Raw genomic sequence first — 26,445 nt, forward strand, 5'->3', positions numbered from 1 at the left:
TATTTTCAGCTGGGTTTACTGTTCAACAGCTGTGCTTACGGCTTTTATTCTTATGTTCTCTTTACAACATATTATACAGAGTCAAAAAGATGTTAGCATTCCTAAATTATTATAGGCATTGAAATAAATCTAAGAAACTCCAGTCATTTCAAAAGAAAATGTTAATCAGAGACTATAGCCAAAACAGTTTATAATGCATATAAATCGTTTCTCGAGGCATGTAAATACTGTTTATGTTATGTCAGGCATCTGTGTGGCTTTGCTTTAAAACAAGAAAACATTCTAACTAATCCATTTGACTGGATAATAAAACAGCAACGAGTGAAACAGACGATGAATGTGTGGATTTAAGCACCTTCTATTCCTGTTATGAATTTTCAAGGAAAGTTCAAGTCTGCACTATCTGGCCTGCATATCAACCTTGCAGATTACGATCCATCTTTGGCTCAGGGTTGGGAAGGAGCACCTTTAAAAGAAAAGCTCTAGGGGGAAGAGCAGACTATCTGTAGTGATACATACAGATTTTTTGGCAGGGCTTAACAGGCCAGATAAGTCTCTTCCTGCAAAGCTTTGCTTCCACAGCAAGAACCTTCCTCTGTGGTTTTCACTTTCCTCCCCAGCCACACAGTGATGAATCTAAAGCTATCCGCTCTCACTCTCTGCACCACAACCTCAATTTTCTTCCATCTCCGCATAAAATTCACCCAAGAGACAGCCACACAGTACCTGCCATAACACACAAGGCCAGAAATATAACGGCATATTCTATAGAATACAATTAGATTTCTCCCCTGCTTTGGTAAACATGTTCTCCATGTGTATACACGTGTAAAGAATGTTCCAGAAAATATTATTTGCTTCACTTACTGCTGTTGTTTTGCATTATAGCAAACCTATTTTTTTAAACACCCCAACATGAAACACATATACATAAAACACAGACATGTGTGACCAGAGCTAGCTTGAAGTGTAATTTTCTGTTTGCCATCTTGAGTGCGGGAGTTTTTCTCAGCCAGTTGGGGCCGTTGGAACGTGTTTGACTTTCAAACCAGCAAAAAGAGGTCAAAAAGGGTTCTGAAATGAAGAGGGAAGGATTGCTGATCATTTTGCCCCTTTGCAGTTTGGGTCGTTTGGTACCAGACTTTTTCAGAGACCAAATGGAGTCGTCTGTTACAGGATGTTTCGTGCAGATGATTTGAACTAATTTTCTATATTCAAACATATTCTATATTGCTGTAAGGTTTTATGACTCCAATAAAAAAGCATACATCATCAAGAGGTCAGCAAGAGTAAATTAACTTTAATCACAGGTCATAATCTGTCAGCTGTACATGGATGAGAACCAAAACAAATGTTTTTTGTGAATAATAAATAATAAAATACATCATATATGAAAGTTAATGTTTTTATGACTATCTCATAATCCATGAAAAACACTTAACTACAAAGAAAAATAGACTGATACACAATTATTTAAGCATATAGATATTAAATGGTTTGTTTACAAGTACTAAATGACAATGTCTGGATAGAGAATGTGGGTATTTAACCGAGAAGAGGCGAATTGACCCAGACTCAGGGGAATGTCTTGCCCTGGGGGTGTTTGAAGGGCAAAGCGGGAAGGTGTTTTTTCGTCAATCACTGGCAAAGACAGAGAAAGGCAGGAGAGTCGTCTGCCTCCAAGTTTGGAAAAGAGAGCAACGAAGATGATGAAGAGGAGGAAAGACAGAAGAGAGTGAAGCATTGAGCTGTAGGCCTGCCAGTCAGATAAGGAGAGGCTTAAAGAGTAGATTGGATTGTGTATAGACTTTTTCAGTGGGGGAATAATGCAGTGCAGACTTAGTAGACAGCAGGAAGAGGAAGAGATAAAGGGAAGCCAAAGATGTTAAGGACAGAGATAGCGAAACTGGGGAGATGATTCCCAAGATGGAGGCAGAGATGAAGTGGAGACGGCAGAGGAGGCAGGGGGTGATGCGGTGAGAGATATCTTGTTACCAGCACACACAAAAATAATTAGCTGTGGGTCGACCAGGAGAAACGTGCGAGTGGATTAACTGGACCCAAAATAACTTGGGAGCTGTACCTCTTCCTGGTAAGCCCCTTGCGTCAGACTCCTGGGAGCATCCACCAGCCGTTGGACACCGTGACGTCATTCTAATTCGTCAGTCACTGGCCGCTGAGCTAGCAGTGGACATTTTCTCAGGCACAAACAGGAAACAAAACACCTCCACCACCTCCCTTGTCGGCTGAAAAATGTGCAGCTGTTACTGTAAGCCTGTGCTCTCTTATAGGGGCCAGAAATAGCCCCCTTCAGCCTGGGCAGGGACACAGCGACGACGTCCATTAGCTCAAATGTGAGAGGATTGAATCACCTCCAAGCTCCGGGGCTTGAACTGTTATCTGCGTCGGCTGAGAGCAGGAATCATATTTCTCTCTCACTATCACTCTCTGTTTTTGCTCTACGTGAAGTCCAGTGTGCGCTCGCAGCTACGCTCGGTGGATATGATTGAGTCGTATACATTAAAGTGAAGGGGGAGATTCTAAACGCACAAGGGGTGGTCTGTTGGGTTATGTGCATAGTAAGGCCTTAAAAACATTTACAGTTGGCCCAGTCTCCGATAAGGCATTGTAAAAATTATTTGACACTGTTGTACAGTGATATACAGGGACTATTCTTACAGCCAGTGCTGTCTTGAGAGAGTACAGAAAATGGGAAATATTGGGGGATGCATCAGGCTGGGCAGAAAAAGAGGGAGCAGACTAGACGAGTGGAGGCAGTCATGGAGAAGTCAGACCTTTATCTACGGGAGCAAGAAAAAGAGGGGAAGGAAGAGAAAGAACAGGACAGAGCCGTTAGCATATAAATCACTTCTGTAATTTGTATTAACAAGAAAGTTCAGAAATTCATTGAAATAGGAGGAAGAAATGGGATGGGACAGGGGGAAAAAGATCAGAAATCAGCACGAGAAGAAAAAGCCGGAGTTTGACACGTTGCTTCTGGAAAGAAAAAATACCAAATTGGCTTGTCCCCACAGCCAGGGATTTGTGATGCGTATCAGACGCTCTCTGAGAAAAAGCGTTTTTCAGTGGATAGGATCACAATGAAAGGAACCAGAGAGGCAAAACCCAGGGAGCAGCTTTTTTAGATTTTGTTATCAAGCCCGGGGCCGTCTCAGGGTCTCGCTTCAAATGGCATATCTTATGACCTAACAAAAGCAGTCAGGGAGCCGGGCTGGTGTTAGAGATTATCGTGACATCTGGGCCCATGTACAGTAGTAGTGTCTACGTTCTGTGACAAGAGCAGATATGATTTAACATATTTATTCAGGGACTCAGGTAGTGCTGGATGTAAAGTAGGTTTGTGGTTTAACTTTCTTGTGGCAGCCTGTTATTTCAAGGGGAGATGTTTGGAGAGGCGTGAGAGGAGACCAGGCGGCTCAGACCTCCCAGTCCCTCCCTCACTGCTGGAACCTTCCTCCCTATTTTGCTGGGTCAACTCCAGCTCAATGGTCATAAGCACCCGGCCAGAGCCCTCTTCCCCGCCTCCCCCCACCCTCTCCGTCTCTTGGATGATGGTGTGCTGCTTCTGTTTGGGTTGCAACTTCGTCGCCAGTACCTGGCGCATGGGCTGGAGCAGCATGCCCCAGCCCCTTCCCGTATCCTATTTCTTATCCTTGCGAGACTCCTGCTTCTTCTTTTCCGAGGCAGCTGCCTTCACCTTGGAGGGGTCAGCGGGAGGCGCGGGGCCCTGTGAGCGGAGGAGGGAGAGGGGGTCAGGGGGAGGAAACAAGGGGAGGAGAGTCACTTCAGGAGGAAAGGAAGGCAGTAGGACAGGACGTGAGAGAGGTGAGAACATGAAAGATGGAGTTAGACTGGAGAGGCGGAGCTGTGTGAAGAGAGGAGAAAAACACATTTAGAGAAGGAGAGAGAGATTGTGGGTGGGGGGTTGGGGGCGCAGTTCTTTTAGGGGAGGGGGTAGCAAGTGAGAGGGGGCGGTGTCCAGAGCTGTAAGGGGGTGACAAAACAGGTAACCATGCGTTAGGATGGGACACATTGGCAGGCAGACTCCATACACCTGTGACAACTGAGTGGCATTTGATCAATAACACAATCATTCCCACACACACAGCCAGAGTGGGTTTTCACAGCCAATTCATCAAAGGGCTGACTTTTAATCTCAGGAATATAGGGATTACATCCAAAGAGATATTAAAAAAAAAAAGACCTTGCAGGGCAGCTGGATTCCTTTGATATCTGATTGCAATCATCTTATTGGCTGCAGAAGATCATTGTAAGCCAATCAGCATCCTGGTTTTATGTTGGAGAACTCATTCAGACTATTTACAGCTATTTACGGCCCAGTGATCAGCTGGTCGGAACCTCAAAAGCCCAAACTTTTCCGATGAGTAAACGCACCATACGACACTACCAGGTCACAGTAACAACACTGTTCAATGTGGAATCTAAGCAAAATTGGAATTACAGTACATCCCAAAGAAGATCATCCAATCATGTCTGTGGCTAAACAAAAATGTTTCTAACCAATCAGCATCTTACCTTTTGGTTTTCAGTTTGAAAATAGTCAGCATGTTGTTTTACCATCAGGTATATCAGGAGAATAGGGGAGAAAGGATGTTTTCATTTCTCCTTTGCCCAATGTTGATCTGATGGGCCAATCGAGAGATTCAACCAATGGTTTGCCACATTTTCTTCTTTTTTTCTTTAAATTGCCTGCAGTTTTTCAATCATCTTAGACTTCCCAGATGTTTCAATGTGTAAAACCATCTGCTTCCACTGATTGGGGGGAAAAAGTCTCCAGTGTGTCGGAATATGTTCACACAATTCCAGCTTTCCATTCCCTTTGGCGGTCTGTTGTTCATAGAGAATATTTCAATCTGTAATTTAGAATTTGAAACTCAGTGTGCAACCATAGCAGGTGCTAAAGCTATGAGCAGGACACTAACAATTCATTTTAAAATTAAAAATGTATTTAGTAATCTTAGATTTAGAGTAAAGCAACTTAGATATTATTATTCTAAAAACAAATTATTTGCAGGAAATTATTTTTTACAGTGCCGGGTATTTTTATTGGCATGTCTGGGGAAGACGTGTAAAAATCTAAAAAAATAAAACTTTTGTTGCAGTAACATAATGAGAAAAACATAAGAACATGCCATTTATTGTGTGTTTATCTTCAGGTTTTGGAAATGTATACAGGTCCTTCTCAAGAAATTAGCATATTGTGATAAAGTTCATTATTTTCCATAATGTCATGATGAAAATTTAACATTCATATATTTTAGATTCATTGCACACTAACTGAAATATTTCAGGTCTTTTATTGTCTTAATACGGATGATTTTGGCATACAGCTCATGAAAACCCAAAATTCCTATCTCACAAAATTAGCATATCATTAAAAGGGTCTCTAAACGAGCTATGAACCTAATCATCTGAATCAACGAATTAACTCTAAACACCTGCAAAAGATTCCTGAGGCCTTTAAAACTCCCAGCCTGGTTCATCACTCAAAACCCCAATCATGGGTAAGACTGCCGACCTGACTGCTGTCCAGAAGGCCACTATTGACACCCTCAAGCAAGAGGGTAAGACACAGAAATAAATATCTGAACGAATAGGCTGTTCCCAGAGTGCTGTATCAAGGCACCTCAGTGGGAAGTCTGTGGGAAGGAAAAAGTGTGGCAGAAAACGCTGCACAACGAGAAGACGTGACCGGATCCTGAGAAAGATTGTGGAGAAGGGCCAATTCCAGACCTTGGGGGACCTGCGGAAGCAGTGGACTGAGTCTGGAGTAGAAACATCCAGAGCCACCGTGCACAGGCGTGTGCAGGAAATGGGCTACAGGTGCCGCATTCCCCAGTCCTGGGCTACAGAGAAGCAGCACTGGACTGTTGCTCAGTCTTCCAAAGTACTTTTTTCGGATGAAAGCAAATTCTGCATGTCATTCGGAAATCAAGGTGCCAGAGTCTGGAGGAAGACTGGGGAGAAGGAAATGCCAAAATGCCAGAAGTCCAGTGTCAAGTACCCACAGTCAGTGATGGTCTGGGGTGCCGTGTCAGCTGCTGGTGTTGGTCCACTGTGTTTTATCAAGGGCAGGGTCAATGCAGCTAGCTATCAGGAGATTTTGGAGCACTTCATGCTTCCATCTGCTGAAAAGCTTTATGGAGATGAAGATTTCATTTTTCAGCACGACCTGGCACCTGCTCACAGTGCCAAAACCACTGGTAAATGGTTTACTGACCATGGTATCACTGTGCTCAATTGGCCTGCCAACTCTCCTGACCTGAACCCCATAGAGAATCTGTGGGATATTGTGAAGAGAACGTTGAGAGACTCAAGACCCAACACTCTGGATGAGCTAAAGGCCGCTATCGAAGCATCCTGGGCCTCCATAAGACCTCAGCAGTGCCACAGGCTGATTGCCTCCATGCCACGCCGCATTGAAGCAGTCACTTCTGCAAAAGGATTCCCAACCAAGTATTGAGTGCATAACTGTACATGATTATTTGAAGGTTGACGTTTTTTGTATTAAAAACACTTTTCTTTTATTGATCGGATGAAATATGCTAATTTTGTGAGATAGGAATTTTGGGTTTTCATGAGCTGTATGCCAAAATCATCCGTATTAAGACAATAAAAGACCTGAAATATTTCAGTTAGTGTGCAATGAATCTAAAATATATGAATGTTAAATTTTCATCATGACATTATGGAAAATAATGAACTTTATCACAATATGCTAATTTTTTGAGAAGGACCTGTATAAGAAAAAATGTTGCTCACTCATACTTGCTTATATCCTCAATTAGATCAAGATTTAAATTGCGTTTAAAAAACTGGAACTGTGAAATGCAAGGTTGGAGGAGGACCCCATCTTATTCTTCCACCACACAGTGAGCATTCTATATGTCAACTGACTGTTTAGGGGGGACTCCAGAAAAAAAATACCTTTCTGTCCTACACTCACAAATGTAAATGTAAAGTTTATTAAACTCTACTAGAACTTTAACCTGAATTGTGTCCTTCAGGAAACTAAACAACTGGTCTCAGCAAGATAATGATCTTAATCAATTAATGACCGAATCAACACAGGACACAAATCAGCTTTCTTCCATGACCATGCAAGTCCCCAGACCTCAATTTAATAGAAAACCTGTGGGGTTGAGTTGAATAGAAGAAAGCATAAGATACTCTGGGAAATCTACTCGGAAATCGTGCATAAATGAATGGTAAAAGATCTCTAACTGGACTCCCTAACTTTGTGAGATGTTACAGGCGCAGGATAAGTGCTGGATAACTGTTGTACAAAGAATTAACAGCAGGGGTTAGGGTTAAAACAATTATTTCATAATATGGATTCCCCCCCCCCAAAATAATACATTTTAAAGCCTTTTACATATTACTCTATACCAGGGGCTTCAAAAAGTGTTGCCAGTTCTGTTAATGCATTAATCAAAGTGTAGTGAAACCCTCCATGTTTCACTCAAACCTCCAAACCAACACATCCAAGCACACCCATTTTATAGGCTGGAAGCAAAACAAAAAGCGTGATTACTTATGGTGCTGTTAGATCATTCAGAGTAAATCTGTTTATGATCATTTAACCTTTCTGTAAATCTTATTCCAAATTATGGTCACATTTTAGATATGTTTACACGGAACATGAAAGTCCTGGTTATCCAGACATGCCTAGGCATCCTCACTTAAATATTCCTCATCATCTCAGTCACTGACATTACATAAATATAGCAGCAGATGTTTGGTTTGTTGGCAGCTGGATAAGGACTAATTCCAGTTCTGAGAACCTAGGAGAGACCAAGATACGTAGTATGTAAACTGGTTTATGATTCCTTACTGGAAGTGAGCATAGCAGCTTTAATGATGACAACTTAAACACAATGACAGACAAATGATCTTAAGCCATCCTTTATTTATCTTTAGGTTACAAGGAACCAGACCAAAACTCAGTTTCAGTCCAGAAAATGAACTGTTGTAGAGGAATTTAAATTCAAGGCATGAACCTGCTTTCTGTCTGGACATAACAGACAGATTAGCAAACAAACTATATTTAAGTAGATATTTAGGCAGCAGATTGAAAAATAAGATTTTAGCTTTAAAAAGGTTATTTCCAAAGAGCTGTTTGCTAAAAGCTTGGCATATAGTAAATGATCAAGGATGACTTGATTAAGCTTTATGGTCAAGTGTCATGTCATTGCTTGATTTTTTTTTGCCTATTTCTTAGAGACATTTTAGAAACTGTTTATGTGCTGTTTATTTAGGTCTGACACTTCTTGTGTCATCTGCATGTCCACTTTTTTTAATTTTTGTAAATGACACTGCAGAATATGCTGTATATGCTGTATATGCTACTGACAATGAGTGAAAAAGCCAACAAAGTACTGACAGAAACACTGAACGACCCTCAGAAGGCCGGGAGAACTTTTAATGAAGACTACTACAGTTGAGTAGAAGATAGTGCGGCTCTTTGGAAGCAAGATATACATAATTTAGGGATGCACAAATGCATATGGATGCATTCATTTCAATGCATACATACTATAGAATGAAATATCAGGTTTTTAATATTCTCTGTGAACACCATATCTGGTATTTGATCAAAACTTGGATAAAACTCCAACTAGCATACTGATGCACATGTAAATGCATTGATTTTAGCTCTCTCCTATTAAGTTCAACGTTGGAGGAAATGTGTATTAGATGCAAAGAAAAAAGCAATTGCAGTCTATTTGATCAGGGAACCATTTGCTAACTCAGCTTGCATTGATTTTTGTTGTTCAAAACTTCAAAACAAATTTTGTGTTTAAATATTAACGGGGCATTTACTTGTGTAATGTCACAATTCACTCCCGCTCATTCCATAAACTGCCTGTGTAATATATAAGCAGAGTCTGAAACCATCTGCAGGAAAAGAAATCTATAAAACGAAGAGCAAGGAGGTGGAAAACTCAAATGCTGAGGCGCTTCAGCACAACAAATCCATCAGGAAGGACTAAACCAGGAGGAGATAAGGTCAGGGCTACACTTAACCTCACAATAGCCGTATTCCAGTGCATTAACCTGTCAGTTAACCTATTGAAAAGTATCACAAGTGTGTAATAATGCTCTAATGGAGCTTAATGAAACTTCACAGACATGTAATGGTTTTACAGTGTTGTGCTTCTTTAGTTGCTCTTCCACAGGTTGAACCGTGGGCCAATGCATTGTTGTGGCGTTACGCAGCAGACAGAATGAACGGGAAAGGATCTGAAGCTTGGAGACTGAAATAATTTGGCTCTAACACATCAGCTTAGTCAACAGTGGAAAGCCCACTTGAGGCTGTTTCCACCCACTGAAGCTTCAACTGATAATACCCCACTGATTGCATTACAGAATTTATCATTTTTAATTATCCACCCTGCAAAGGCAGCACACGATTGAAGGCGCCTGCTGCAGCAGACACCAAGCTCAGCAGGGAAGCAGCGCAGGCCCAGCCGGTGTCATTATCTCAGATTATACTTACATTTTCTCATACATCACTGCATTGTTTACCATTGTGCTTCCTGCAACAGGCTCGAGCATTTGTTCTGCAGATCTCCCACGCTAACGATGGACCTGCTTCGTTAAAACACACCCCAGGCTGCTCAAGCAGAATACAGCATCACCTTGGTTATAGGGGGGTGGGGATGCACACTCTTCAAAGGAAACGTAAGGTACAGTGGAGAAATGAGAGGAAGGGGAATGGGAGGGAGACAGAAGGGAAAGTGGCTGCATCACCTGGTGCATACTAAAGAGAGAAGAGGTGACAGGTGAGGAGGGAGATTGAGAGGTAGATGAGGAGTGAGAGGTAGTGATTTCCTGTTTGTCAGAAAAGCAATTCAGAACCCCGAGGACCTAAAACAGGGAGGAAGAGGAGAGGAAAATACTGGAGAGGGAGGAGGATCCTGGAGCAAATTGAGGGGGAATAGACAGAGTGAAGGGGGGGGGATTAGCTTGTGCTAATAGATGGATGCTTCCCATGGTCAGCAAGGAAGCCAAAGGGAAGGAGAGGAGGAAGCTGGAACAGGGAGAGGGAGACAGAGGAGTGAATAAAAGTAATCTGAATGAGAGAAAGAGAGTGTGGGTGGTAGTGAACTGAAGTGGGAGGCAATAGGGAGACGACGACAGAGAGAAGAATGGGTTGTGAAAGTGTGAGGAGAGGGATGTGTGTGTGTGTGTGTGTGTGTGTGTGTGTGTGTGTGTGTGTGTGTGTGTGTGTGTGTGTGCGTGTGTGTGTGTGTGTGTGTGTGTGAGCTCAGATCGATACCAAGTGCACTCAATTATCATTCCAGCGCAGTGTGTGTGCTTATTGTTGGGAACTTTTCTCTGAGTGAGGCTGCAAGGGTAAAGTCTTCTTCCACAACTCCCTTTTATTTCCTCACCCCACCACTTCAAGGAAGATCTGCTGGGCAAGCCAAGCAAACGGTTAAACTAAGATAGTGAGGCTGATAAAAAATAATAAAATAAAACTGAGTGTCAGCAGGGCTATTTGATCAAACAACCGCTTATAAGCGGGCCATGGAATCTCAAAGGCCCCCCTGCGTGTGGCGTAGCAGCAGAAACCAAATCATCCCGGAGTAGGAGGGGGAAAAAATAAATAAACTGGAATATAAAGCAGAGTGAGCTCAGATAGAATATCTGCTTTTGCTCTGTGTTTGTCATCCGAACACAGGCTTGCAGGAGAGTAACTGTAAATGACAGCGTTGTCAAATATTCCAGTGTCCTCTTGGCGGCGAGTTATTTATTCATATATGCACTGTCACACGCTGCAGGCACTTGAGAGCAGCTCAAGAAAAACCTGACAATCACACGACAGTAGAAAGGAGAGTGGAAGACAGGGGAGAGAAAGAGGGTCTCCGCAGAGATGAGGGAACTCGTTTAAGGCAGGATGGAACGTTTTGGCCCTTAACGTTCTTGCTATACAGCTGCAAGGAGGTGCACATATGTGATTATTGACTATTTAGACATAACCTTCAAAGCGATTTCCTGCAGTTCAATTCTTTAGCATTCCAGGGTTCAATGTTTTGTATCTGCAAGCTGAAGTTTGGATATATCAGACGTCTGTTAAAACTTTTCATAATTAAATATTGGAATTTCCGTTTGGATAAAAATTGTTAAACTAGAAAAAAAGCTTACCCCCCAGATAACTACAATGTGATTGTTACTAGACATAATCTTTATCAAAAACATTTAACATACCTCAAATCTCATGTTTATTTAAAAAGGTATCTATTTAATGCACAAAAATATCATTAGATGAATGCCATAACAAAATGACTAGTTAAAAATAAGTTGGAGAAATTAGTAATAGAAAAATAAGATTCAGTAATAAATATCTGAAAAGATATTTTAATATCTATGAAGAACTTACATAAAGAACATACATAAAATACATTTTTGTAACAATAGCAGAGCCTCACTTGTTACAGCTAAATTCTAAGTTTAATTTTAGATGAGGACAATAATTTCCTTTTTCGGATACAAAATATTTTGAAAATGTGCCACTATGTGCTGGTTTTCCTTAAACAGATAACCTATACTAATCAACTGAACCTGACCATATTTTATCATTAATGTATTGAACTGGTCTGGATTATATTGGAATGAATTGGGACTGATCTTGATTCTATATATTTGGATAACAATTAGAGCTGTTTGTCTTCGAAAGTGTCTTGAAACTTATCTACAACTTTAGAAGTGAAGATGGATATTCCTCAAGTTTCAGTGATGGAGCCTCTTCTTTAATTATATCAATTATCGTGGTGTGTGCTGAACCAAGCTATGCTTCACTTCTCTGCAGATGATCCAATGACAATACATTTTCTTTAAACTGTGTTTAACCTTTTTTTAAATTCTCTAACAGAATAAAAATTGGTACTTAATGACTAAATACATTGTTTTCACATATTTCTGCTCTAGAATTACTAACCTAATAGGCACTTATCTGCAGAGTGCAGAAGTATCTTAGCATTTGGAATATGAGACCCTTTGAAGTACATAAAATACATACAAATATCTTTATTAAAAAGTTGACACCAGAGCATTTATGGTAAAATAATCTACATGTGTGTGCATTGTTTTACAAAAACACTGGATATGGTTCAGGTGAAAAAACAAGGACTCATCTTAAAAATATAAGAAATGGTCCATTGGAAATTATTGTTTCTTTGAAGAAAAGCATACATTTTAATTTTCATTCTTAATCACTGACGGTGAAGATACAACTTTAATTCTGCTGTTTGCCCAAGCATTTTTAGTTCATTGAAGAGTCAGTGTTAAAAACATCCTTCTTTAAGCTGTTCCTTGATCATGTATATAATTAGGCAAAACTTTTAAACATATGCTCCATATAAGCTGGTCTCCAGAATATGTATTCTTTACCCTCTTAGTCCTTTCTAACAAACTTTAAAACTGTTTTATCAGTACAGTGTCAATGTTTTCAATAGGTAATGTGTGTAGGAATTCTCTTATTTTGTTTTGATGTTTCTTACACCTTGTGTCTGTCATGATTTTTTGTTATAGTTTACCAGTGTGGTTAGTCTTAGACTTATGTTTTCCCATTCTTTGTGTTTATTTTTGACCTCGACATTCCTCCATAAATAAATCAGCATCTATGTTTGTCATTTCAATGAAATTTGTCCTCTGCATTTAACCCATCCCTTATGATTATTGGGCTATATGCCTTCTGGGGCTAAGCGTGTTGCTCAGGGACCCAGTGTGGCAGTCTATGATATTTGAACCTGGGAACTTGCAGTCTTCCTAGGATGCAAGCGCTGTGCTTACTTGGTCAGCACTCCCCCACCATAAAAGAAATAAAAAAGGCACTTAAAGAAATCTTTGGCTAAAAGCTCAATTCAAACAAATAAGAAAAGGGATGCCATTAGATCATAAAAGGAAGCTCTTAAACCTGTGTGTTATATTGATTGTGAACAGGGAGAAACCTTATTGGAAACCATGTCTAAAATGTTTATGTGATTTAAAGTCTGCAATACAGAAGTTGCACAGCCATTACATGATAAAAAAGAGAGATTTAAACTTCTTAAGGATCTCACAGATTCAGGTCCCGGTCAACGCATCTCTAAATGATCACTTTTGGGTTGATGAAAATTCAGTTCCAGTGCCACCGCACCCTCAGCTCAGTGAGCCTTGTGGCTAATTTGAAAAAAAAAAATGTATATATATATATATATATATGTATATTTATAGAACAATTTCATGTGCAGAGTTTCCAAAACTGATTTATAGCTCCATGCTACTGTTTCAATGAGTCTCATGACCATTTCAGCCTTTACAGAGTTGGTACAAAGGAAGAGAGAGACTACTTTGGCTGCATCAGCACCTTGTCTGACTATGTCATGTGCACCGGTATGCAGGAGAGAGTACCTCAAAGACTGGTCATTCTTACTATGCTCAGGTTTATGAAGCAGAACATTTTTAGTTAAGTCTGCCCATAGTTACCTGGAACTACACTAGAATATGTTGTGGGCCGAATTGTCAGTAACAGAAAGTAAACATGCTAACATTAGCCTAGCATGTCAGCAAAATACTCCACTTGAAAACATTGTCAGCAGGAGCAAGACACAAGTTTTTTGAAGACTGTAGCTGTATGTATCACGTCAGACATTTCTGCAGAACAAAATGAAACATACAGAATAACAATAATGAATAGTTTTTGGGTCTGTTTTTGCTTTTTGTTGTAAAACATCATTAAATTTAGCTAAAATCTACTCTTGCAAAAACAAGCTTCCACATGTGCATGTTGTGACATCACCTATAGCAAGGTGGGAAATTCCCTCAACAGCCCTTGAGAGCCACCGAACTGTAACTTTTAAATGCATTCCTGTTCTAAAACACTTGCATCAAATGAATAGCTCCTTACCAGGCTGCTATAGAACTAGATGACATAGAAGAAAATTCAAGCATATGTGTGGCATTGATTCATTTTGGACTGGGACTCAATTTGAACTCAAATGTCTATTCACAAATTACTGATTTGTACAAAAAAAACTAGCTTTCCTAGAACATACTTAAACAAATCCCTCATTTTTAATTGTAGCAATATTATTTTAGATATCTATAATTTCCTAATTAGTAATGTCATTTAGACTGAGGAAGGCTATCAGTGCTAGCTCAAAACAGTAATTAGAGATAGGCGTGTGGTTTGATTATATGTTACAATGTGTTGCCATACTACTGCCTCAATCTACCTGCGGCTAAATGACAAAGCTGTCACAGCAGCACCTTTGATTTCCTGACTCTGGTATCTCTGCGCGTCTCCCGTTTCAAAGCTGAGTTTTAATTGACAAAAATGCCTTGAACTCAAATCCCTTGACGTACTTTTCTCCCCTCTCTCATTATCAACGCACTGCTTCCAGTCGATTACAATACTCCCACGCAACCCTGCAGCCCACCACATCACCACAGAGTAATCAAACACAACTTGCCCTGGTGGCTTGTTTTCACAAAAGCATACAAGCCACAAAAAATGTCTGATTAATCCACCTCTTGAGGCGATCGCACTCCCACAAGGAAGAGAAGGGGACAAAAAAAACCAACATGGCTGGTGTGAGGCAGCGGCATAAAAGCACTGATAACAGTCTGGACCATAATAGGCCCAGTGATTTTTTTATTTGACTCCCGGTGAGCGAAATCAGCAGCTCTCTTCTGTCTCCCCACTGCGAGCAAATCACAGCTCCATTCAGTCCACAGCGCCGGCATTAGTCCGCGTAACCCAGACTGGGTCATTTCACAGCCACTGCTTTGAGTTTTTTGCCCAGGGCTGTTTGGGCCCCCCCGCCCAGAGGGAAATGAAGGAAAGGGCTAGGGCCACAGGATGGAAAGGCGAGCTGAGCGCTGAGACAGCAAGAGGATTTTACCAGCTTGAATGCCGTTATTAGAGCTGGACGGGGGCAGGGTTTGAATGACATGTTATTTTGTTGTTGTAATATTGCTGTAAAGAGGAGTCTGCTGAGTCTAAGGCCAAACTGGAGCTGCCTGGACTGCCATTGGGGAGAATGCGATTATGAAAGCATGTCATGTCGGCTGCGTTTCCATAAAGAGGAGATGAATACTGCCTTTGACAACACGCTTCCTGATCCAGAACTCTCTGAACAATCGCTGAATGCTATTGTAATCTTTCCAAAATGACGTCTGATGATGACAGCAAGACGATCTGTTGCATTTGTTGTTGCAGACTGGATGCATGTGTGGGAGAGGAGGAAGAAGGGGAGGAGGATGGTGGAGGGGAGGGAGTGTAGAGGGAGTGAAAGAAGGAGGAGGAGGAGGAGGAAACTTGCCTGTCTCTGCTGTGATCCCTCTTTCTTTTTCTTGCCATGTTTGCTGGAGGGGACAAAAGAAAGACAATGTCAGGATGTCGAATCTATCTCTCCCTCCAGTGGTCACAGGGCAGCACTGCCTGCCAGCCATCATAAAGAGAGCATCGTCTTAATCTACTGGCCTGTCTTAGACACAGCCCCCAGGTGCCAGATGTGTTAGGAGGGGAAAGGAATTTGCAAAGTGATGGATCCACTTTCGTCATGATCTAGTGGATTATCAACTCAGAAAATGTCACCTCACAACTTTTAATCATCCCACTTTGGACTTAGGCTTGCTGTAATGCAGATTACATCTAAATGAAAATGTATCTCCTTGCAAATTTTAAAGTAAAAATAAAACAGGGCTGAATCCCATTTTCTAGGGTTATCGCTACCCATGGCCCTTCCTCTCCTCTAGCAAACAAAATATTTAGCACCCTTGAGTGCTAAGGATGTCGGGCAAAGGGTGAAATGGGATTCATCCTAAATCAAAGGGCCTTGGCCAGACAGGTGTCGGTGCCAGGGATGGGCTCCGGCCTCTGCTCCCGCCCTTTGCAGAGACCCCACAGTCCAGGCACTGACCTGACGTTAAGGCTGAAGACGCGACGCGCCACTAGGAACCTCATCAGGTAGTAGATGACCACAATCAGCACCAGCAGGCCCAGCACCACCCCGATGATGGCCCCTGTGATCACACCCGCTTGGATGGGCACTAGGAGTGGAGCAGATGAAAGGGACGAAGGGGCAGAGAGACAGAGTGAATCAGATCAATACAGATAATTTGTGAATAATCAGGGGAGAGATATGGATTGCAAATAAAGGAGTTAGAATTTGAAGGAGGATGAGGAACAAAGAAGAAAAAGAATAATAGATAAAAGTAGGACAGAGGAAGAAAAAAAGGTTGAATAAAACAAGAAAATGTACAAGTACCGAAGAGGCAAAAAAGGGATAGATGTAGAGAAAGATTGTGGAGAAGATAGAAAACACCGGGGAAAATAAGGAGGAGACAGAAAGTAATAACAACCTAAAATAAAGATTGAGCTAAAATTGTAATTGATTTCATTTAATAGTGCGACAGCTGCTCTGATAAATATTCACTTGCTGATGCACTGAGATCAATTTAAAAGTTAGGAATGATTACACCAATCTGGGAATGTTTGCTTTCTAATAGAATGAAAATTACTGAGATATAATACAAAATCAGCCTTCTAAAAATCCTCGTACCACTTGAACTGCTTCGCAAGTTGTCACATTAAAACCACAAACTTCAATTTCCTAACCAACATAAAGTATCGCATAACTGTGAAGTGGAAGGAAACGAACACATGGTTATTTACAAACAAAATCAGAAAAATGAGATGGATTCAGGTCTGGACTTTGTCTACACCATTTTAAAACATAAACATGATTTGATCAAAAATGAGTTGTTGTCCTGCTAGAAGGTGAACCTCCACCCCAGCCTCATGGCTGTTGCAGCGTATAACAATTTGTCTTTCAGAATTGCCTCGTATTTAGCTCCATCTAGCTCACCCTGACTTCCTTCTCTGTCGCTGCAGGAGAAAAGCATCCCCAGATCATAACACTGCCACCATCATGCGTCACTGTAGGGAAGACATATTCAGGCTGATGTGCAGTTTTAGTTTTTTTTCCCCATACAAAGTTTTAACATTGCTGATGATTTGTTGCAAATTCCCAATGGGACATTCTATGGCTCCAGAGTTAACATGGACCTCTTGGCTATGTATCTGATTAGTACTCCCCTTGCCCAGAATGTCAGTTCAGGTATAAAGCCATGTCTTGATAGGTGTTCATGCATCATACTTGGGATACAACTGCCTTAAACCTCTGTGATCTGTGGTCTTGATAATACTGTTTGTTTATTAATTATCCCTAACAAACCTGTGAGGTCTTCACAAATCAGCTTTACATGAATAAAACATAAGAAAAGAAACTGAAAAAAGTACATTGCAGTGGTATAATAAAGGCCTGTAAAGAAATGTTGGACTACAGACTAATATTAAGGATGTTTCAGTTAATAGTTTAAATATAGCAGTCATAGGCAACTCTAAACTAATGAGGTTTTAACCTTGGTTAAAATAATTGGTTCAGTTTTCTGGGAGTTTTTCCAGATTAGTGGAGCATAACATCTCTGCTGCTTCTCCATGTTTGGTTCTGATTTGATCAAAAATGAGTTGTTAGAGTGGCTTAGGTTATTCTGAGCTATCTCTGTAGTTATGCTGCTATAGGCTTAGGCTGCTGGAGGACATAATGACCACTTTCACCCTCTTCGCTACATTCTCACACTACTCTCTAATTCTGCATTATTTGCTGTTATTTCAGCTTTTAACCTTGTTCTCTCTATTCTCTTCCTAGAAGCTACACCTGGCCTGACTCTGTGTCTACCTGTGACACCTTTCTGGAGAGAGGCATTGTCCAAGCTTCTGCTGGCAACAACTTAATGCTCACCTTCTACCAATGATCCACATAGCCCTGTCTTTTAGAGTTTAACCCTTTCTCTCTCCTAGACATGGCTATTGACAGCTTTTACTGTGACTAACTATGTGCTCTCTTTCAGACTTTAACCTTGAAAACTGGCTCAGAGTTTACCTGTTCTTTCTTTCTTGGTGAAACGACTAAAGGAGCCGCATCCATTAACATTTACTTTTCCTTCCCATAGAAAGTACTCCTGGATCAGTGCTTCTTTGTTCTCTTTGTGTCTCTGCTCTGTTCTCTCAAACCCCCAGTCGGTCGTGGCAGATGGCCGCTCACACTGAGCCTGGTTCTGCTGGAGGTTTCTTCCTGTTAAAAGGGAGTTTTTCCTCTCCACTGTCGCTACATGCATGCTCAGTATGAGGGATTGCTGCAAAGTCAACGCCAGTGACAGTCCACTGTCTCTACATGCTCATCCAGGAGGAGGGAATGCTGCAAGTCACTGACTGGATGCAATCTGCTGGGTTTCCTTAGACAGAAAAACGTGCTATCCAATTTGAATAAATAACTAACTTTGACTGCACTGTTCAATGATTAGGATTAATTGGAATGTATGTACCTGACCTTTGTGAAGTGCCTTGAGACAACATGTGTTGTGAATTGGCGCTTTATAAATAAACTGAATTGAATTGAATTGAACTGAATTCTGGAGATGGAGAGTAGACTTTAACCAAAAGCACAAGAATGCAGTATTTTCCCTGGACCTTATGTAGGAGCACCAAAGTTCATAAAGAAATACGCACACCATACTTTGTAAAATTGTATCTATAAAAGATTTGTAAAAACATTTTTGCTTTACCTTCCGTTTCTCAATTATGTATGGTTTGTGTTGGTCTATCACATAAAATCCCATAAGAATACATTCAATTTTGTGGTTGTGCTGTGATAACATTGAAGATGATCAAGAAGTATGAATATGTTTGCAAGACACTTTATATGATAGGATCAGAGCAGAGGCATAACAGAACCCTCCACTAATTTCCTAACTTACAATTCTCAAAGACCAGCAGCCGGACGTTAGAGGGGCGACCCACGATGTCAGGGGGGTTTTTTGCGTCGCAGGTGAAGGTGCCGTTGTCACTGAAATCCAAGTTTTTGATCAGGATTGAGCCATCACGACGTTTTGGGTTCCCCACAAACTCTACCCTGTCCTTGAATGGGCCTTTGTTGTCGGTATAGGCCTCCCCACCTGCATAGTGGGCGATCTGGGGAGGACAGAGAAGGTAACACTGACCAATAGTACTCAAGAGTAAGTGATGTATCTGAATCTTTGCTCATACCTAAACTGCTTCTAAGTGTGGACCTCAGCTAGAATTAATGTGAAAATTCAATTAAAGGTTCCAGTTTTAAGCCTTTAGACAATGGATATTTAGACCTCCAAACACACCTGCTGATCTTGCTGATGCTACATAGGCTGTGAATGTAATCCACATTGGCTTTATGCTTTCAAGTCAATGTGGATTACATTTTGTTTAAAACTATGCAGCATATGTATTTAATTAGGAAATTGACCTGGTATGGACATTTGGGAGTGAAGGATAAAAACAGACTGTCTATAATCAGCAGCATGGCTAATAAGAGCATTGGCACTAAGCAAAGGATGCTGGGAGATGTGTACAAAACACAAACAAAACAAAAGGCCCAACAAATTGTTGGTGAACCAGATCACCCCTTATTTGGGGAATTTGTTAAGCTCCCCTCTGGAAGGACATTTAGAGCAGTAAGAGCAACCAAGAACATCTATAGGAAGTTTCTCATAACAACTGCTATAATGTTGCTCAACTGTTGACCATTATCTAGATATTGTGCCCGTTGTGTGTATATGATTTTAGTTTGCTTTGTCATTCAGTGTGAATGTTTCCTCTGTGCCTTGTTTTTTATGCTTTCTTTTAACTACAATGTGAAGCCGAAGACAAATTTCCACATAAGTAGCCAATAAAGATTAACTTAAATGGAATGATTAAAGTTTTGACATTAAATATTAAACAATGCACAATTTCCATGTACTCTACTGAAGGATGTACTTCTTCCTATTGTTTGACTCAACTGCACCTTATATGGGTATATTTTACTTTCTGCTCTGCTGCATTTATGTAGAAACTTTTGCATCAATATTTTTACTTAAAACAAAACTTTACATCAATCCAGAACTGTCCAGAGGCAAAAGCAAACAAAACCATTGCATACGTTGTAGTTGGTGAGAAATATCTAGCTTTCTAAGTCAGAAATCTGTTTTCATGGTTAAAGTTGATTACCCTAACTTCTTTATCACCTTATAAATAATGTAAGATGGATTTGTGCATACTCTAAAATAAGATTTTAGCAGGTTAGTGTTTGAAGCCTTTTTATCATGAAGTGTAACTTACCTGCATGAACACATCAGGGACAAAGTGTCAACAGGTAGAACTACTACCAGTTATTGGTATTAAGGTATACCAATGGATTAAACAGTTCTGTTTCTACAGTTTAAAGTCCATTAAGAGGAATTAGAGGATTTAGAAGAAGTGCTGGAGTGACCAACATTTTTTCCAGCTATATGGAGCTGCGCTCCCCTTGCTGTGGACTGCCAACTAGCTGGCTGGAAGAAGGTCAGAACAAGTTTCCATCAATAACAAGAAAGAGAAACTAGGCTGCCTGGGAATATTTCAAGTCATGAAAATCACCAACAGTGGAAAATAAGGGAGTGTCATCACTCTAATAAAGTTTGAAACTACACCTGGTAATTGGAGAATTTAGCAGCCCACTGCAGGGTTTAACCAAGAAGCTAACCTGGCTATTTAATCAAACTTGTTTTGCTTGTGTTGCCATATAAAGAGCAGAACAGTCTAAAGGAGTAATATTCTGTGCAATAAGCTCTGGAAAACTACTCCTGAAAATAGCAGGTGTTTATTCCAACAAAATCAAATAACTACTGTTGCCGTAAATAACGTGAACCTGTGGTATTTTTATTCAATGCCCTGCATCAATCCGTGTGTTTATATTGTGCATCCAGATTAGCATACTTTTTGAGATGGAGGATAAGAGTACTACGGTGTTTAGGTAATGAATACATTTAGTTTTATTTTAGATGTCAATCAGTCATGAAAACACTTTTTAAAGTAGTTGGGTCCCCTTTAACTTTTCCACCTATACATTCAAGGACCTCAACAAAATCTCTAGATTAAAAACCAGAAACAGACCAGTTTATCAGAAACCTGGTTTTCTTTTCTATTCTAGCTTCTAATATTTGTAAAATCAGTTTTTCACCCATTTTGATGTGTCAAACTTAACAAGGTCAATCTGATAATAAGGTTCCGGAGTCAGGTGATTGATATCAACATGTGTAAAAGCAATTACCACACTTTAAGAAGACAAACAGCATGAAAAAGGAAAGATTTGTGAAACAGCTAATGTTTCAAGGTGGGGGAAGAAATGAGTGACTGAAGATAGGCTGGTAAATAAAATGGAAAGCTCAGTTTCAAAGTGAAGACACTGTTGGGGGACAGATGAAGGCGAAGGAGGAGAGGGGAGGACGTAATGAGAGAAGATAGAGGGACAAAGACTGCAGGGCTGGAGAGGAAGAGATTAGGTCAGGTGGACAGAGGGAGGTATGGCCAGGACTGGGAGATAGAGAGATTAGAGAGATGAAGCCATAAGAACAAGGAGAGTGAAATTAAAGTGCAGGGGTCTGCAGGAGGAGAGGCAAAAAGTTTCTTCAACTAGCGCATGTTAGAGAAAATCACTGACAATGTAGATTAAAAGGCTCCGCATTGTGAGCCATGCTCCCTTTACTAAAGTGTAGCTCCTTAAGAATACAAAGTATGCATAAAATGAGCCCAACAAACTCAGCTCTCTGTTTTTATTTTATTTTATTTTCCTGTCCTTAAAGAAAGAGCCCTTCAGAAATGCCCATCTGACTGCATTTCTGCTCCTCTTTGTGCCTGGCAGAGGCAGACAAAACAAAACAGCTTTGACAGAAAATGCAATGATTGTTTGCAAGTCTAGATGCCTGTTAATGGTTCTCATTGTGACCAAAATTTGGCCTCAAGTGGTGAGTAGGAAACACACAAGGCTCTTATTTAAGTAGAAAGGAGAAAATGGGAGCGCAGGCTCTTTTTGTAGCTCTCTGTGAGAGGTGTTTTCTGCCAGTAAATGCTCTGTTATTTCACAAATTGTTGCCATCTTTTGTTTGTCTGCCGTTGGCTCATGTCACGTAGTGCACAGTGATTTATCGGTGCTTCTTTGCTGAAACAGCTGCAGCCATAAACAGCTCCGATGAGGGTGGAGAGAGCAACTCACATATCAATGTTTAAAAGTTTAAAGAGTTTTTCTATAGAGTTCTGTGCATGTTTTTTTTTTTCCTACAACCAAGCCTGTGCATTGGCAGCTTTGGATGTTGTGTAGCATGTGTGTGAATGTGAATGGGAGCATTACAGAGATGGTGTCGCGTGAGCCGTCTCCCCGGTATCTCCAGGTGAAGGAGACGTCCTCCGAGACAAAGTGCCAGGAGAAGAACGTGCAGGACAGACGGATGTCCGAGCCCACCAGGGCGTGGCGTTCCCAGCTGGTGTAAATGCTTATGGCCTGGGACGGCTCGGGTGCTGCAAGACACAAAGCAGATGTGATTTTTGTTTCATATTCACATATTCACATTCAGCAAGAAATAAAATTAGGTGCAAGTATACAAACAAGTCTGTTTTTTCACAGATGTCTTAGAGCCTCTATTGATTCACACATGCACTCAGTAATTGATAGAATAAGGTGTGAGTCTCTAAAAGTCAAAAGGGACTATGATTCTTTCCATTCATTTGGGTTATGTTGGCACAACTGTCTGCGCTGCTTATGCTTGAATAATATTTAATTATCAATAATAATTTAGTTTTGGCTGTTAAAAAATAATTTAAAAAAGCCAATATTGAACTTTCCTGAAAAACACTCTACTTAACATCCCAAACAACTTGGAAACTTCCAGCAAGATGGACCAATCAACAACATCATCCTGCTACGGTTCACTTCTACTTATGGATGATCCTTGGCAGGCCACAGCATCCTCACAGCTGCAGTATACAAGCTCTGAAGTCATACAGAGCGTTCAGCCTGTTTGAACACCCACAGAGTAAAGTTCACAGCTTTTGCTGCGAGCAACCTCCAGCGATATAGCAAAGCCCCCGCACGGCTTGTCAATGAAATCACACTTGACATTTTTAATTAAAATTCTGACAAAAAAAGTCTACAAATAGCTGACAGGAGGAAGTATGTGGGGGGAGGGGTGTGTTTGACAGCCAAACCTCAGTCACAATATTAGTACTCCATTACTTTTTAAGCCTGGACACACCTGCTGTAGCATAGTAACATAGATGGATGTTGCAAGGCAATTTACTCCACTGTAGTGCATAAAAAGTGCAAAAACAAATGAATAGCTGGCACACAATAAAACTGAATTTATATAATAATATATAACATTTATGGGAAAGCTGCAGTAAGCAGAAATGTTTTCAGTGTTGATATAAAGCAGTCAGCAGTTTTTGTTCATCTCAGGTTTTCTAGAAGTTGTTTCCAGAGCTAAGGGGCATAGAAACTAAATAGTGCTTCTGTTTGTTTAGTTCTGGTACTGGTAGCACTAGGTGAAGAGGTCTCTGATGGCCTGAGGGGTCAACATAGTTAATTCCTGGGAAGCAGCTCTGAGATGTGTTCAGGCCCAACACCCTTCTGTGCCGTGAAGTCCACAATGTAAAAGCAATCCTTTTACAAAACGGACCGGTTGTACAGGGTCAATTTACTTAGTGTTGGTCAGAACTTGACTGTATTATTACAACATCACCTACTGAAAATACAAGCATTCACCAGCTTTTCTTTGTTGACAGTTCAACTTTTATTTTGGCAATGTTTTAAAGATGATAGACAGCTGACTTAGTAACAGAATATATATGGATGTTCAGATTTATCAGAAAGTCCAAAACAACACCAGGCATGGTCTTTAGCCTCACTGAATCTAATTTAGTGCTTTAATGGCACATGATGATTTCTGAGGTCTTTCAGTTTGGTTTTAAGACACTTTACAGCATAAAATCTGCACTGCTCAGGTAATATTATTTTAGCTACAGATTCTGGAAATTGTGTGATCCTGGTTATTGAACTTAGCAGCTCCATTTGATAGTTTAGATCATGACGTTTTAATATCTCGTTTAGACCATTCTATTGGCATTTGAGACACTGCCCTCGACTGGTTCAGGTCAGGAAGGACTTTCTATGTTAGCCTGGGCAATTTTAAATGTTCCTGTTTCCCTTTCTTGTAGGTCCCACAGGGCTCAGTTCTTGTGCCAATGCTCTTTTCATTCTGCTTCCTTTGGGCTCCATTATTAGGAAGCAAAATATGCTTTTCATTTCTATGCCGATGACTATCAGGTTTATTTTCCCCTTAACCCATAGGACTCCCACTACATGCAGTCATTATTAGAGCACCTTGAAGAAGTAAGAACCTAGATAACTTTTAACTTTCTTAATTGTAATGACAGAAAGACAAGGTTTTTGCTTTTTAGTCCTGGGGTCTCCAGAGGGTCGTCCTCTGTAGAGCTTGGCCCTCTGGCTCAGTACATAAAACCTGCTGTCACTAATGTTGGAGTGAAAATGCACTGTATATTAATTTAATCTTGATAGCCAGATCAGTTCTGTGGTAAAATCCACTTTTAACAACTGGAACAACTGACAAAAGTGAAACATGTTCTTTTAAAAAAAGACTTTGTTTTTTTATCACGTATTTATCACAGTCCGCCTCGATTACTGTAACTCTTTATACTATGATGTCTCACAGACGTCCCTATCTCATCTACAGGTGGTCCTGAACGCAGCTGCACATCTTTTAACTGGTACACGACAGAGAGAGCACATAAGTCCTGCTTTAGCCTCACTGTACTGGCTGCCTGTTCAGTTTAGTGTTCATTTTAAGATTGTCCTCAAATACTCTTACCCCACCCTACCTCTCTGAGCTTTTGCAATTACATTGCCCTTCCTGTTCACTCAGGTCAGCGGACCAGCTTCTCCTGGATGTACCCAGGATGCTGCGGAAGCTCAGAGAGGACAGAGCCTTTTCTGTGGCTGCTCCAAGGCCTTGGATCTAACTACCAGTTGACACCAGATTTACTGGGGAATTTTATATCTGCTCTGAAAACTGGCTGGCTTATCTTTAATCTTGGGACAATAACAATAACCTCTATTTTTTTCTGCATTAAGCTTAAAGACATCCAGGCGGATCCAATAATTAATTCACTAATTTGGTGACTGTAATGGACTGTGGTCACAAAAATATTAAATTTAGTGCCATTACCACGTGGAGATTTATTTTAATACTCAACACTCCATAACCTGAGACAGAGGGATTACCTAGATCCTGAATAAAGTAGCTTGAGACCGGAGCGTTGTGGGACCTCACATGTGATCTATTTTCTCTCAGATTTATAACTGTCAAATGACACAAAGTAGTCCAGGTCTGCCAAGGATCTTGTACAGCACTTGACAATCCCACTCACTTTTACGTTCTATCAATCAGTATATTATGATCAACTCCATGGCACTGAGATGCAGTAAAACCAAGAAAGACAGTTTTGATGAATCAAGGTTAAAATCAATACAGCAAAATTAAAGAAAGCATTTAATTGCTTCAGTTAAGTATTAATCCACTGCAGAGAGAAGGGTTCATTCAACACTAAAGCTTTTATCCCCTTTATTTTCATCAGGTTCATTAGATTTCAAGTAAGCAATCAAATGAAAAGCTACTCTCATTTAACCTTTGACCTTACTATAATGGGAAAATAATTTTAAGGCCTTTTCTTTTCTTTTAACAGATTAAATTCAGCTCATCAAAATAAAATTAGACAAAGGGAAAATATGATTTATTTTCTTTTATTACCTGTTCCCAGGAGGACGACTGACGCCAGTGCCAAAACTGTCAGCATGGTTTTCTGGCTTCTGTTGGAGATCCCCCCCAAAAAAACGATACACGCTGCAAATTCGATGGGAGTTTGCGAAGGAAGAGCCCCAACTCGGCTGGGAAGTGGAAGAAAGACAAAATAAAAACCAGAATAAAGGAGAGTGGACGAAGGGGAGCAGGATGCCAGGAGAGACGGCTTCAGAACAGCACAACAACAGAAACCCCACTGTCCCCTGGTTTATATCCAACCACACCCCTCATCTCAGGCCCGGCCCAGCCCATTTCTCCTCTCCTAACACCCCTCGGTGCACCAAGCCCTCCTCCTCTATTGCTCTGTGTTTCCTCCCTGGAACAAATTAACACACATTATCTGTTGAAGTGGGTGAAAAGAGGCACCTGCGCCATCCAGTAGCTGAATTAATTGCGTGAACAATGGGCGACTTGGGGCGAATTTGCGAACTCTGAGCAGCATTTTAGCATGATGGATGCAACATGTTAAATTAAACCCTTGTCATCCAGTGACTGAGCGATGATTAACACTTGGAGTGTAGGTGAGGGGGAATCATGGCCATCTTCAGTGTATATGTGTTGCTCATGTGTAAATATTACTAAGGAGGATGAAGGAGGTCAGTCCAGAGCTCTCTCCTTCATTTCCATCTCCATGTCTCGTCCATCTTT

At 40.7% G+C, this 26,445-nt stretch overlaps 1 protein-coding gene across 3 annotated transcripts; it reads right to left on the minus strand.

The window, feature by feature from the left end:
- Positions 1–25,991, minus strand: mpz (myelin protein zero). 3 transcript variants are annotated; one of them, XM_047368239.1, is made up of 7 exons: positions 25,747–25,991; positions 22,275–22,441; positions 18,853–19,066; positions 15,954–16,083; positions 15,354–15,396; positions 3,617–3,748; positions 1–2,801 (listed from the first exon to the last, which is right to left on the minus strand). In XM_047368239.1, exons 1-6 carry the CDS (start codon positions 25,790–25,792, stop codon positions 3,662–3,664), a joined length of 687 nt encoding a protein of 228 aa, XP_047224195.1. In that variant the 5' UTR covers positions 25,793–25,991; the 3' UTR covers positions 1–2,801; positions 3,617–3,661. The 3 variants fall into 3 exon arrangements, with proteins under 3 accessions (XP_047224195.1, XP_047224197.1, XP_047224196.1); XM_047368241.1 differs by lacking the exon at positions 3,617–3,748 and having other exon boundaries at positions 25,747–25,990; XM_047368240.1 differs by lacking the exon at positions 1–2,801 and having other exon boundaries at positions 3,674–4,005.
- Positions 25,992–26,445: the final 454 nt, after the last annotated feature.

Source organism: Girardinichthys multiradiatus, chromosome 6, assembly GCF_021462225.1.
Source record: "Girardinichthys multiradiatus isolate DD_20200921_A chromosome 6, DD_fGirMul_XY1, whole genome shotgun sequence".
NCBI lineage: Eukaryota > Metazoa > Chordata > Actinopteri > Cyprinodontiformes > Goodeidae > Girardinichthys > Girardinichthys multiradiatus.